General features: G+C 33.3%; 1 protein-coding gene and 1 long non-coding RNA gene across 2 annotated transcripts; one reads left to right on the plus strand and one right to left on the minus strand.

Moving 5' to 3' along the window:
- Positions 1-247: 247 nt before the first annotated feature.
- LOC110805769 (ribosomal protein S1, mitochondrial-like) lies at positions 248-2745 on the plus strand. Its single transcript, XM_022011390.2, has 2 exons — positions 248-1151; positions 2210-2745. Exon 1 carries the CDS (start codon positions 263-265, stop codon positions 1130-1132), a length of 870 nt encoding a protein of 289 aa, XP_021867082.1. The 5' UTR covers positions 248-262; the 3' UTR covers positions 1133-1151; positions 2210-2745.
- Positions 2746-4635: 1890 nt separating this feature from the next.
- On the minus strand, positions 4636-8109 carry LOC110805767 (uncharacterized). Its single transcript, XR_002538103.2, has 5 exons — positions 7606-8109; positions 6236-7063; positions 5923-6136; positions 5267-5835; positions 4636-4993 (listed from the first exon to the last, which is right to left on the minus strand). It is a non-coding gene; the product is annotated as an uncharacterized lncRNA (long non-coding RNA).
- Between the last annotated feature and the right edge of the window lie 6706 nt (positions 8110-14815).

A 14815-nucleotide genomic window follows, 5' to 3' on the forward strand; every position in this document is an offset into this window, starting at 1 on the left:
TTGTTATATTTGTTACCAAAATATAAAAAGATTTTATAAAATATTCCTCATGTATAGAATGACATTTTTTTTTTAAGGAAAAAAGAATCAAATACTTTATTGGATAAAAAGTAACAAAATAATTTACAATCAAGTATTTTAATTTTTAATTATTTTTTATATCTAAAAGAGAGACCAATCAATGAGTGACATTTGTCATCACAACATTGATTTCCTTATAATACGAAGTATATAGATAGATCCAAAAAAGACCAACAAAATAATGAGCAGATTATTGGAACTTTCTCGTAGGGTTACTCCCGCTTCTCTTCTCAAACCCACCCTTCCTCCACCCATTTCCACCACCTCTTCCTCCACCGTGCTCCATCACCGGAGCGCGAATCTTCTCTCCCATTACGGACTTGCAATCGGATCTATGGACTCAAAACCCTCGCAAAGCCCTAACATTTTGCCCAGAAATGCCGGAAAAATTCGACTTTATTCTTCAACATCGGAATACTCTGGTTCAAAGCACAGTGCTTACATGAATCAATTATATCCAATGTCAAATTCAAGCTTCAAATTAAGCAGCGGAAATTCATTGCAAGCGAATATCGTTCGACTAAGCGAGGAAGTATTTTTGGTTGATTCCGGAATAGGAACCCCTAGAATTTGCCTACAAGACGAGCTAATCGGGGTGAAAAACAAGGAGAAAATAAGATTCGAAAACCGGGTCGGATTCCTGGACTTAGTCACGGGTGAATCCCATATAAACAAGCAGATTCTAGAGAGGTTTTTCATCGATTTAGTAGCTGGAGATTCAACGGCGAAAGAGCGCGCAACGGAGAGGTTTAACGATTTGGTTGGGGGGTCGGCGGATGTGAATGCTGTTGCTGCAGGTGAACCACTGCTTGTTCTTCCAAGAAGATACCGGCAGAAGCGTGCTTGGATGGAGTTGAAGAATAAATACCGGTCGAATTTGAAGGTGAAAGGTTTTATTGTGGGGAAAGTGAGAGGAGGTTATTCGGTTGCTATTGCTGGGTTTGTTGCATTTCTTCCATTTCGTTCTAGTCAAATAAGTTTGACAAATGATCTTTTTCTTATTGAGAAAATTAACCACAAAACTGGGAATATTATGGTCAGTGTAACTTGAACAACAGCAACAATCAAGAGTATTCTCCTCTCTCTTGTCTATTTCAGTTTGTTTTGTTTATGATAGTTTATGTTTCAAATACTTCAATTAGGCGAATAATTTGACGGTAGTTTCAAACTAAAAGGCATTTTGTTGTGTTCTTGTCTGTGTGAAGCAAATCAAGAAATTGTCATTTTGCTACTACTCTACAATTATTTGAATCTTCTGCCTGCCTCATTGGAATTGCTTGCTCTAGTTCTTAATCTCAGAATTTATGAATAGAGTGCCATATCTAGATGGCTACTCGTTTAATTACCCTGACTTGCTACAGTGATTTTAAAGAGGTGCTTGGAAAAAGGGTGCTTAATGTCTATTTGCATTATTCACAAATTTCAGAGGTTAACTGATACATTCTTATCTGTTGTTGATGTTTGCTTATTAATCACAAGACATTAAACATGTATCGAACTTGTTCTCTACATGATACAATTCCTTTGTAGCGATTAGCAGTAGTACTCAACTAATGCCATATACTGGGCCATATGAGTTGGCAGGAGAGAAGAAGAGAGTAAAAAATGGTATAAAGGGATCAGAGAAACGAGCGGTTGCCATTGTTCATGAATTCATGAATTTGACTGTTGAGAAGATGGTGGAGGTGGAGAAGATCAGCCATTTCAGGAAGTGGTTTGGGATTGTATTGAAAGATTTCTCATTTTGATTATTCCCTTGTTGAGTGCTTTGACCATTGCGTTTATTCAACTAGTAGATTGATTGTGAATATTTCCATGGAATGTTTACGAAGTTGGTTATTGAAATAGTTAATCTCATGATTCATGAATGCGTAGTTTCATGCTACGGGTAGGGTGATTTGGTTGACTTTGTGACTTGAGGGTTTGATTTGATTCAAGCTTGCTTGTTTAAACTCATTGCATTTCAAATCCATTCAAACTTTGTTGCATATAAATTGATCACTTGAGTAATTGTGTATCATTGACCTTAAGGTAGCTGACCTAGGAATATATACCAAGGGATTGTGACCTTGCATTAGACTATTATTTGGTTTATGCTTGAACTTTACGTAAGGATGATTGTATGCAGGGTGAGAATCCACATTTTGTCACACTAATTGGCCCGCGTTGGGAGACGAATAGGGGTCTACTCTCACCAATGACTTGTCGTGCTTCGCTTGACCATGCCTAGGACTGAATCACGACCTGCCGTACTTGCATGGTTGTCTCTTGATTCCTTTTTGTGCTCCTTTGCCTAGTGGTTAATTGCTAGTGTAGTTTCGTAGTTCTGGTTTAATAAGTTCCACCTCATTTAGCATTTGTAGTGTCTCAAGTTTTTCCGTCCTTGTGAATTTCGATCCTAGCTTGTCACTGTACTAGCTGTAGAGGTAGATAAGGTTATTTTTGATAGGGTTAGGTGCGACACTAACTTGATTATTATCAACCCAATTGGAAAGGGAGGTATTTCTCTATGGGATAGTGTGAGTTCTGACTGGAATGTATTGGTTGGCTGTATTGATTTTCTTGTCTTCTGTAATTTTGTGATGCATTGAAAATGCTCCCCATTTTTACTATTTCAGTCATGGTTTGTCATAATAGCTCATGAAATCATTCTATTTAAAACAATTTATGTCGCTTCAGTTTGAAAAACTGCTGGTAAGCTTAATATTTTCTGTCTCTTCAGGAGAATGCTTGAATAATTATTTTTCAGAATTGGGATAGGTTTCTTTTTATCTACAGGTGATCACAATTCGGCATTTTAATTAAAAAATCATAATTTTAAACTACAGTAACTGCTTATATTTCTTTGCTGAAACTAGTTTCTGGGAACTTATATTAATATCTCCAGCTTTCTTAGAAGTAATGCAGTCTGTGATAACTGACAAGTAATTTTCACATCATAATGAGTTTCTGAGAACTAATATTTCTTTTTGAATGTCTAACTTATCATGCTAAAGTAGTTGATTAAAGTATTGTGTTTTGGATTGTTGTCCTTCATTTTGAAAGAGAACTAGCACTTTGACCCGTTGCACGGGAGCACTTTGTAAAGTTTTATAAGAATTTACATAGTTACATTACTCGACATACAATAACTTAGATATTGTGAAATTTTAGATTATTTATGTGTATTCGTAATTTTTTGTTTAATGTAAGTTATAAATAAATAAATAAATAAAATCACAGGTTGTATGTGTTAAGGTTATTACTAAGTTAATATAACAAAATTTAGTGAGAAAAATCAATCAAAGGTGATAAAAATGTAGCATATAATATAATGTCTATAAAAACAAACGGTTATTAAAATAATCATAATAAATTGACCAAAATTGATATTTAGCCATATAAAAAAAAAATAGACACGTAAAGTAAACACACATTACCTCTGAAAATGTGTGATTATATATAGTTGATTGTGCAAGTGATGTAACGAAAATGGTACGTGGTTAGTCAATTTATTTATAAGGAGTGCATTGAAGATGAGAAGTTGATGGCTCATCCTGGCAAGATGTTTAGCTTCTTATGTCTTCTATTTAGTAAGAACTAATGTTTATTAATGTTATTGTTATGAAATATTAATAACAATTTAACTTAGCTCATTAAATTATGATTATTTATTTGTATGAATGTCTTTTAGTTTTTTCATGTTTTTTTTGGGGGGAGGGGAAGTCTTTTGAGTTTTCCCTCTTTAAACACAAGGACATGCACATTAATAATGATGTATTTGATTTTTGGCTTTTTTTTTTTTTTTTTTTAAGAGAAGATTGTTTTTTTTTTTTGGTGCAAATGAGCCACAAGGGCGGGGATGAGAATCGATCCCAGGATCACCTGGAACCGGGATGGAAGCTCTAACCAACTGAGCTATCCATCACTCTCTTTAAGAGAAGATTGTGATGTGAAGACACATGTCACATTATAACATATGATTACATGTCACATCCTAACCTATGGTTTCAGTTTTTAAATACTAGGTATAGATAGATGCGTTGATTATTGTTTTACAGAGTATAAGAACCAAGAAGCATGAACTAATACCTATAAGATAGATGTTGATCATTTGATGTCCTGGTTAGCCTTTGTTTTTGATATAGTGGGATGGAAAAGATTTAATACTTATGTCAGAGTTAAAGAATGGGGTCTCACTTTTGCAATTTTTCACCGTTAAGGACCTATTTTTATTTTTTTTCACCGTTATATTCGGCTAAAATCAACTTATAAATCTGAAAGTTTAGTCCCCATGGTTAAAAGGTTAGTCCCCATAGTTAAAAGTTTAGTCCCCAAAAGAACAAATGTGAACCATATTTAGTTTCGTTCTTTAATTAAAAAATAAAAAGGTTTAGGTTAAAAGTTTTTAGATAGACTAACCTTTTAATCCAAAATGTCCGTAATTTAAAAATTGATGCCCTTCTAAAATATTAAAACACATTTTCTATCACTAGTGGTAGGCAGCGCGCGTTGCATGCGGTGTAGCTGGGTATTTCAGTTATGGCGCTGATGATGTTCTAGTGCTTATGAATATATTGAGTAAGAACTTATTTACTATGCACAAACACTTAGTTATAACATAAAGTTTACAAAAGTAGGGATTAACATTCCCTGAATCAAACCAAAGGTAGTTTGTTAGTGTTTACAAAATTATTGGGCCTATATTCCTTAAATCAAACCACTCTAAGGTAGTTTGTTACATGATATCCAACTGCTATAATAGGTACAAGCTTAAGCCTTTTTTTTTCCGTGAAGTAGAGCTAGTGACTAGAGTAATCATCTCAGGTGAGAAAGCATATTTTCCAGTAGCTATGGGCTTTGTAAATATTTTGCATAGATCATCTTAAAGTGGACATCCATACTTTCTGTAAGGTGCAGCTTCAAGATGCACCTGCATAAGACCAATACAGATTCAGTTCATCTAATTCAGTTGGTAGGGTAATTTATCTCATATTATTTCGGATTTTGGGTAGATAATTTGTATTCAAGACTCTAACTATTTGAGCTGTAACAAAAAGGGTTTCCTAATAATATTGGGAAATTTCAACTAAATTATCTAGGCCTGGCAGGTTTACTGTCAGGGGCGTAAGTTTTTCATATTTGTTGACAGCTTACAGCAGATAATAGTCTGAAAGAAGTTAGGAGAACAAGTTATGGTGTATACCTCGATGTTATCCTTCCATAGTTCATACTTCATAATCCACATCCACCATTTTCCTCCGATAGTGCCAGCCAAAGCAAGGTGAGTATACCAAGGTTTCACAATACGATATATTTTCTTCAACACAGCTAACTTCCTCAATTTTCTTTCCGAGAAACATGATTTTTTTGTTTTTGGCGTCAAGCTCTTCAGCCGTATGACTCTTGGCAACTTCCAATTCAGATATCTTTGCGGAACTCTCCTTTTTCTGTTAGACCAGCAATCCAGATGATTAACATTTTTCAGTGAATTTGATAAGTGTTTGGAGATTACGAAGATTGGCAACAAATTATTCCCAAGAAGACATATGTCTGAAACTATTGTCATGAGCATTTTGTATAAAAGAAGGCATAAAGCAAAATCGTTTAACTAATCAGCTTGGTTACGGTGGTCTCTACAAGCTGCAGCTCTTCTTCAAGTTTCACAACCCTTTCCTACAACGAATCACGATCGTGGAGTTTTTGCATATGATTTTCCAACTGAGAAGTCAAATCAACCTCTCTCGCTGTAGCAGATGTATGTACATTTTTAACCTGCAAAAAAATAGAGAGTTAAGTGTGTTTTTCTTAAGACGGACAAACTAAACCTGAATTAAGGTTCACAATTCATTTAATACCAACCTCTTATTTCTATTGAGCCTCAGTTGTCAGACATTTCTCTTCAAGTTCCTTCAACCTTGCTTGCAGGGAAGATTTCTCATAAGTTTCAACGTTAAGATTTTCAATCTCAATCATTGAAGCATCTTCTTTTCCTCTATATTCTTTTAGTTGCTCTTCTAATTTGACCACAATTGCTTGAAGTTCTTTATTGTTTTGTGAAGCTGGCTGCGGATATCTGTAGGAGAGGTAATTTATTGTTAAATCATGTTTTGTAAAATAAATTAAAAAATACTTCGTATGTAATATGAAATTGTTTGAGGTGCGAAGTATAAACCTCAGACTGGAGCTTTTCCTTTTCAGAAGTTAGCTCCTGGCGTAACTCCTCAACTGCCTTCTCTGACAAGAAACATTTTGCAGCAATGGCATCCTTCTCATCCAGAGCATGTGACAATTTAGCTTGAAGATCACTTTATTCGGTCTCAGCCAAAGCTAGATCCTGAATGAGTTTTATATTTGCCACAGCCAAGGCTCCGTTACGTGTCTCAACTTCACCTGCTTCAAGATGCAGTTTATCAACCATTTTCGTCTTCTCTTGTAATTTCAGAAGCATATTTTCAAATTCAAGTTTACGAAATTCAGCGATCCCCGACACCTCAAGGGTCTCTTCCTGGTATTTCTTTAGCTGGTCTTCAAGGGAGCTTAACTTGTCATTTAACTCCTTGATTTCCAACTCCCTTTGAGCTAATGCCACAACTGCAACTGTTCAATGTCAGATTTTCTTGATTCAGCGATCCCAGAGGCTTCACGAGCTTCTTCTTGGTGTACTGTTAGTTGTCCTTCAAAAGAAGTAAGCTTTTCACGCCTGATTTTTCAGTCATGTTTTCGATTTCAATTTTCTTAGATTTAACAATTCCGCAAACCTCATGGGCCTCTTCCTGGTATTTCTTCGGCTGGTCTTCCAAGGAGCTTAACTTTTCATTTAATTTCTTTATTTCTAACTTCCTTTGAGCTAATGCCACAACTGAAACCTGCAACTGGTTCACCCTTCTCTTCACCTAATAAAGTTTTTTCTCTGTAACTTTTTCCTCACAGACAGGGATGTTGTGCTTGTTGGCCTTCTTTCTATGGTTTGGCTAATTAAGCTTTATAGTGCAAAGAGACCCTACAAAGATCAATCAAAAGTTTTAGGAAGATAGCAACACATAATTGTGTCATAGTGAGTACTAATAACTCAACTAAAGAGAAAGACATGCTTCATAGCTAAATGTGGCATTTACTTATTTCCAATACGCACTACACTGCAGTACAACGCCTGCACTGTTAGAATTCAGTTGATCGACTACTCAGTACAAAAATTCAGCTAAGAAATTATCATATTTTACGAAACAATATCAAAATCTATTTGTCATGAAAACAAGCTAAGGTAAAGTTAACTTCAAAGTAAATTTTTCACTAACATTACAGGAGGAATTCAACAGAATTCCAGAAACAATGATGAAGAAAGGGGTAAAATTAAGCAATACAATTAAAAACTAAACAATTACATAAACCAAAAATTTGGGGGTTTTCGGTTCTTCTGATACTTTTTAAAGAGTAGAGAATAGAAGAGAAGGATGTAAATTAAGGCCAAACATTTAATCCCATAAATTGAAAAATTCACCAAGCTTTAATTCACAAATGGAAATTATAAAACTGTTTAAGTACCTCGACATTTCCGTAATTGAAACTGAGATTGTTGCTTGAAGTGATATGAAGTTCGAGTGAGTAAACCCAGCTTAGATCAACAAAACCCACACCTCTTCTTCGTCAACAAAACCCATGCTTCTTCTTCGTTATCTCTTTCCTCTTTTATGATCCAAGTTCAATCTCTTCTCTTTCCCCTTTTATGATCCAAGGTCAATTTCTTTTACAGAAGGGGAAATTGAAATGTCCAGGTTCTTGGAATTAACTTGGTATTTTTCAACATTTAGCTATTTGAATTAAAAAGAACCAAAAGCAAATAGGAGAGAGGAACACCGAACGAAAATGGGGATGGAAATGGGGATGTTATGATTTTTCTGGAATGGGATGAAGAATTGAAACTCCATTAATTAGAGGAAGATAAAGCTTGAATAAAGTGGTTGAAGAATACAGAAAGGGAAGCATGTGAAGAGCTCTGCTCTTCCTCTAAGGTGGGGTTAAATTTGTAAAGAGACATAAGTGTTACTGTTCATAAGGAAAGTAATTTGGCTGCCACTTTTAAAAGAGTAGAGATTTATATTTGCTTTAATAATGTTTATTGTTGTATTAGCTTAGTTCATTGGCTTAGCAGGGTTCATGGGAACATTAATAACGTAACCTTTTGAATTTCGGTTAAACTTAAGAAGGTTCATATACAACTATAAAATCGAACTTCAATTGGATTTATTTATCTTTTCTATCAAATATAAATCGAGGTTCATATACTTCTAAATATTCGAACTTTAGTTAGACGCTTTTACACAAGAATTTAAGTACAATCATATAATACATGATCGGTCATAATATTAACATCCTATTAAAAGTCTAAACCTTATTTTCTCTTTCTTTCGTATTAGCTTTAATGATGTTTAAACTTGTGTTCACAAAACAAATATGGAACTACGTACCTTAAAACACAAATTTAAAAGAATATTCAGAATAATATATGTGTGTTTAATAATGGAATTTTTGATAGTTTGCAATTTTACTACGTACCTAGTATTTTAAAATATTTATTATCAACATAATCTTTAAGTTTTATAATGGAAATCAATAATATCCTCTCTGATTCTTCCTCACTAAGAAAACAAATGTAGACTAATAATTAATTTTTTTTAAAATTAAAAGAGAGACCAATCAATGAGAGACATTTGTAATCACCACATTGATTTTCTCTATTTTAGTATATTATATAGATAGATTGTTCAATTAAAAAGAAAAAGCCTCCCAAAATTAGGGTGTATAAGTCAAAAAAATTCAAAATTATGAATGTAAACAAAAATTAGTAAGAAACTACATAATTATTCAAAAATTAGTGTTACTCACTTGTGTTCTTCAATTGTTTGTGTTTCTGGATGATTTTCATATTGCTTTTTTGCATATTTACTTCAGAAATCTTCAAATTGTTTCACCTTTTGATGGAGATTGAAGAAATGTAAATGGAGAGAAGATAGAAAGCTCGCAAATCGCCAAAAATTGTTTCACCTTTCTTCGTTTTTCAGTCTAATGATACGTTATAATTTTTAGTCATGTTAGGTTAATTTTTTTCATTTTGTATGTTACTTTAATTTCTATATTATTTATGTTGTTTCACATGTTACTTTATTTGAGTTTGCGTTTGCGTTTGCGTTCTTGTTCACGCGCGTTTTATTTTACTTTGTCGGTTTTTAATCCCGGAAGCACAAGGTGGACGGTACTCTCGGATATACTTCGTATAATTCAATAAATAGTTTGTATCCGTGCTAATGCACATGATATCTATTAATAAATAATCCTGCTAAATTAATATAACAACAACAATACACTCAACTTCAAATGTCGTTATTCAATCAATTTTACAAAAAAGTTAAAATATCATCAAATGGAGAATACTTGATTCTATTAAGTCTTCCTATAATAGTCTACCTATATCTTAATAGAATCGTACTAGATGTGCTTCTATTAGGTCTTCATATAAAGTCTTCAACTATTAATTAATATAAATACACCTAAAAAACGTGTCATGTTTCGATTTAGCGAATAATAAACGACATGAATCATTAGCAACCTATCACTAAAGTTAATCTCAAAAATTTAAGTAATCTGTAAATTTGCAAATTATTCGATAATTAAGAATGAGTAAATGCAAATGGAAAATATTTCGATTACCTACACATATGTAATTCATTTTACCTTATTTCCTATAGAAACTAATAAAATAATGCATAAAATTCACAAAACATAGTTGGACTTAGTACCTCTATTATCTCTATCTGATATCCTATTGTCTTCTTTCTCCTTCTCAAAAATAATTTAGGGGTTTTTAGAGTTTGGTCTAAACCGCAATAAACGGGTTTTAGCAGTTAAGCTTGGAAAAGAAATTCAAACTGCAAATCGTAATATATCCTTTTAAGCATAAAATATTCTTTTATATTTTAAAGAACTATATACAATGTACATTGATCCAAAAGTATGAATAGTGACTTATGTGATTTATTCTGCGGTATATTGATTTTCTCAAGCATTTTTTTAATACGTTTAGTTAAAAAGATGTTACAAACTACTATAACAAAAACAAAGTTGTTAAACTGAAAACCAAACCGCACCAAATCATTTTAATGTGGAGTGGTTTAATCCAGTTGGGCATGTAATGTAGTTTGGTTTTGTTTGACAAAATAATATAACACACGTACTTTTACGGTTTGGTTTGAGTGTTTCAAACCGCACCAAACCCGACTATGTTCACCTCTAAAAATAGTACACCACATTTAATTAAGTTTATGTTGTTAAATTAGTATTTTAGTACATAAGTGATTCTAATTTTCCTAAATAATACTTCTCTATAAAAAATGTCAACGAACTTTTTATTCCATGTATAAGATTCATTGAAGTATTCTTCAACTTTTAATAATTGTCTTATTCTTTTATTACTTTGGATTGTTATTTCAACTGATTTTGGTTACAATTATTTATTCTTTTCTTTTTCTTTATTTTATTTGTTTGTCCATGTAATACCCCGAATTTTTAAAATTCGATTAATTATGCTTAATTATTTTTATTTAGCTAAAATCGTTTTAAATCCTAATTTCGGGCTTTATTTTTAATTAACGAAATTTTACTTCACTTGAATTTATAATATAGATTATACGATTTACCTTTCATATTTTAACAATTTAATTTACGAGCTTAAGCTACTATTTACATCTTAGTTATTTCGTAATTTATTTCGGATTTTTAATAATTTCGGAACGTTCTTATTTTATTCGAAAACTAAAGTTATTTTTTTTTCGTTAACGATATTTTATAAAGAATTATTTCAAAATTTTATTTTAATTAAGCATTCTATCAATTTCCAAAAATAGCAACCAATTTTCTGAAAATTGCCTAACTTTGTTAAATTACTAAAATGCCCTTAAAAGAGAAAAAAAATTCTATTTCTCTTCTTCATCCCCCTCTCCACGTATGTTTCCACTCCCTTCCTTGAAATCTGTCTACATTCATGCCTTGGAGACCAAGGACTTTTCCTTCCCATTTACTCTTCTTGACTATACAAATCAGTCATAATACCAATTGGAATTCAACATCAGAAAATCAAAACTAATTTTCAATTCTCATTCTCCTCTGTGTTTCGAACCATCACCACCATCAACAACCACTGCAACCACCATCTTCCACCACCACCTACTGCCACCATCATTCCCAGCCACCTGCACCAACTCCAAAACCCATCACCGCCTCCATCTCCTTCCAGAACCGGCCCCAAAACCCGCCCCTCATACTCCCCTGTTTCCTCTCCTCTGCTCCCGCCTTTCCCCTCCCCTTCGTTAATTCTGCCGCCGTGAATCACCGCCACCGTCGCCTCTCTCCGGCACGGTTTCGCGCTGCGAAGCGCCGCCCATATCCCGTTCACCACCTCCCCTCTTTCCTCCTTGCATCTCCCCTGCCTTCCTCTCTCAACCGTGCCCAGCTCCTCCCCCCCTCCCGCAAACCACCGTCGCACGTACAGCACCACGGTGCTGCTGCGCTGCGAAGCCCTCCTGTCGGCGCACCACGGGCCACCGGCCACCACCCAAAACCGAACCCAGCTCCCTCCTCCCTCCTCTCTTTCCTCGGTCGTGTTTCCCTTCCCAGAAACCAAAAATCAAATTTTGGTTTTACAACTTTGATTTTATTCTCATCCAACCCATATACAGTTGAGCCATTCTAATCAATTGGGCTTTGGAAATTGGACTCGAGGCTCGGGAAGGACGATCCATCAGACAGGAAGTATAAAAACTACGGTTGAGGTAACGGTTATTGCTAGTACCCGCAATCCCTTCGAAATGTATTTATGAATGATGTTATGAATGATTGATGTTTTATAATGATATTTTATGATTTGCGGGATTACAAGTATGATTTGAATGAATTGTTTTATGATAATGCAGCTTTTATGCAAAGTATTGATTTAATGAATTATTATTCCTGAAAGAATTGATTTTATGAAATAACGAGATTTAATGGTTTTACTGAAATATCCTGAATGAATGAGATTCTTCCTGATTAATGTTCCCGTAAAAGAAATGTAAACATGATAATTGAAAGTGTAAGAACTGGTCAAGTTCCCCTGTTATGGAGCCCAGGCTCCCCCTGATAAGAAGCACTGGCTTCCCCTGATATGGAACCAAGGTTCCCCCTGATAAGAAGCACTGGCTTCCCCTGATATGGAACCAAGGTTCCCCCTGATAAGAAGCACTGGCTTCCCCTGTTATGGAGCACTGACTCCCCCTGTTATGAAGCACTGGCTTCCCCTGTTCGTAGGAGACGTCCTACCATGTTTTCCTGTAAAGTCCTGACGACCAGAATAATATTGTAAAAAGGAAAAAGATTAATGAAATGACGTTCCTGAAATAATGTTCCTGAAACGATGTTCCTGAAATGATATTTTCGAAATGATGCTTCTGAAATGTTTATTTATTAAATGTTTTACTATATTTTATTCTCCCTGTTTATTAAATAAAATGAATTGAAACGATGTTACGATGCTAGGGTAACTCGTTACTTAGTCTTCGGCTCACCGTTTTGTTTTCTGTTTTAGGTACTGTTGGGGACCACGGAAACGAGTAGTGGCGAGGATTTCACTATTACAATGTTCACCTAAGTTAATGTTAAGTTGTAACAAGTTTAAGTAAAGATTCTTGATTAAGTTACGTACTTTTATTAAGGAATTAAAAAGGATTATTATGTTAATTTTGGAGTTTAATAGCTTATGATTGATGGTTGCCTTGTAATTCCCAAGACGGAGTTACGGCAGGTAATGTCCTGACCGAATTAGGTCAATTTTGCTGCTAAGTATGCCTTAATAAGTGATTTAGAGGTCGGGGTGTTACAGTCCATCATTACTTTTCTTGGTTTTTCCTTTTTTCTTGTTTGATTGATATTGTTTTCCTTTTACATTCATTTACTAGATTTTAGCCCGTACGATGCACGGTTTCTATTAAATTGTTACATTAAAATAAAATTCCTATATATATCAACTGTTATATTTATATTAGATTAGATTGGTTTTTTTTTATTGAATTTCATTTTAGATTTATTTTTTAATTATTATAGTGTTTTTTTGTTGAGATTATAATTATTATAGTGTTTGATTTAGGATGAAATTGTATATAAGAAATATTAATAATTAATTAATAAAAATATCTACGTGGCACCTAATTATTTATCTACGTGGCATTCGACTTTTTAATTCAAAATAATTTTGAAGTCTTATTTTTCATTGGTCGAAACCAGTAGATTTCCTACGTGGCGCTCTAATATTGGATTAATGTTTGATTTTGGATTGAATTTTATTTTAGATTAGTGTTTGATTTTGGATGAATTTTATTTTAGATTTATTCTTTAATTATTAGAGCGCTTGATTTTGGATGGAATTGTATATATTAGTAATTAATTAATTAATTTCAATATCTACATGGCACCTAATTAATTATCTATGTGGCACTCGATTTTTTTAATTCAAAAATAAATTAGAAATCTTATTTTTCATTGGTCGAAACCATTAGTAATCCTAGGTGGCACTCTAATAGTTCAGCAAATATGTTTGGATGGAATTGTATATATTAGTAATTAATTAATTAATTTAAATATCTACGTGGCACCTAATTAATTATCTATGTGGCACTCGATTTTTTTAATTCAAAAATAAATTAGAAATCTTATTTTTCATTGGCCGAAACCATTAGTAATCCTAGGTGGCGCTCTAATAGTTCAGCAAATATGCCTCCTTTATATATATATATTAGATTAGAATGTTAGAGAACGTAGCACTCGATTTTTTTTAATTCAAAAATAAATTAGAAATCTTATTTTTCATTGGTCGAAACCAATAGTAATCCTATGTCGCGCTCTAATATTTCGGCAAATATGCCTCCTTCATATATATACTAGATTAGGTCCCGTGCACGCACGGATATTTAAACATTATTATTTGACCATCTTTTTTATAAAAGTTTGCGAAAGATAATCTAAACATACTACGTATTATATATTTTATATGTTTAATATTATGATCTGACTAAAATATTTGATATATTTAATATGCTAATTTGATCAAAATATCGAGTAAGGATATTTTATATTATTGACATGACAGTTTGACTAAAATTTTACCAAAATTTTAATAATGGCATATTCCATAATCCTATATTTATTTTTCTATATATAAACATTTATACAAAAGGAGAGAAAATAAAAAGAACAAAATAAATATGTCTTTCTAGAAAAGAGTTTTTGGCGGGAAAATTTTTCACCAGGATATAACACGTGCCATTCCTGGTGTCTCTTTTAGTATATAGTAATAGATAGATAGATAGATAGATATTAGATTTATTTAGTCAATAATCCTTCGTGTCTTTTTCAATTGTTTCCAAGAGGAGAGAGTAGCTGAGAGATACCCCCTCTGTATTTATTTAAGGAATACACTTGCCTTTTCCGGCCGTATTTATTTAAGAGATACACTTGCCATTTTTAGTAACTTATCAACCCCACCATCTAATTAAATAATCTATCTACATCCCATCCCCACCCCCAATCCCCTAAAATGACATGGTCCCCACTTGTTTTACTTATTAAAATATCTATTCAATCCCACTTGTTTTATTACTTTATTTCATTCAATTCTTTTTCTTAATACACGTACCCGACCAAGTGTAGTAATTGGGGTTTTGAAGCCCTC

This window comes from Spinacia oleracea, chromosome 6, assembly GCF_020520425.1.
Source record: "Spinacia oleracea cultivar Varoflay chromosome 6, BTI_SOV_V1, whole genome shotgun sequence".
NCBI lineage: Eukaryota > Viridiplantae > Streptophyta > Magnoliopsida > Caryophyllales > Amaranthaceae > Spinacia > Spinacia oleracea.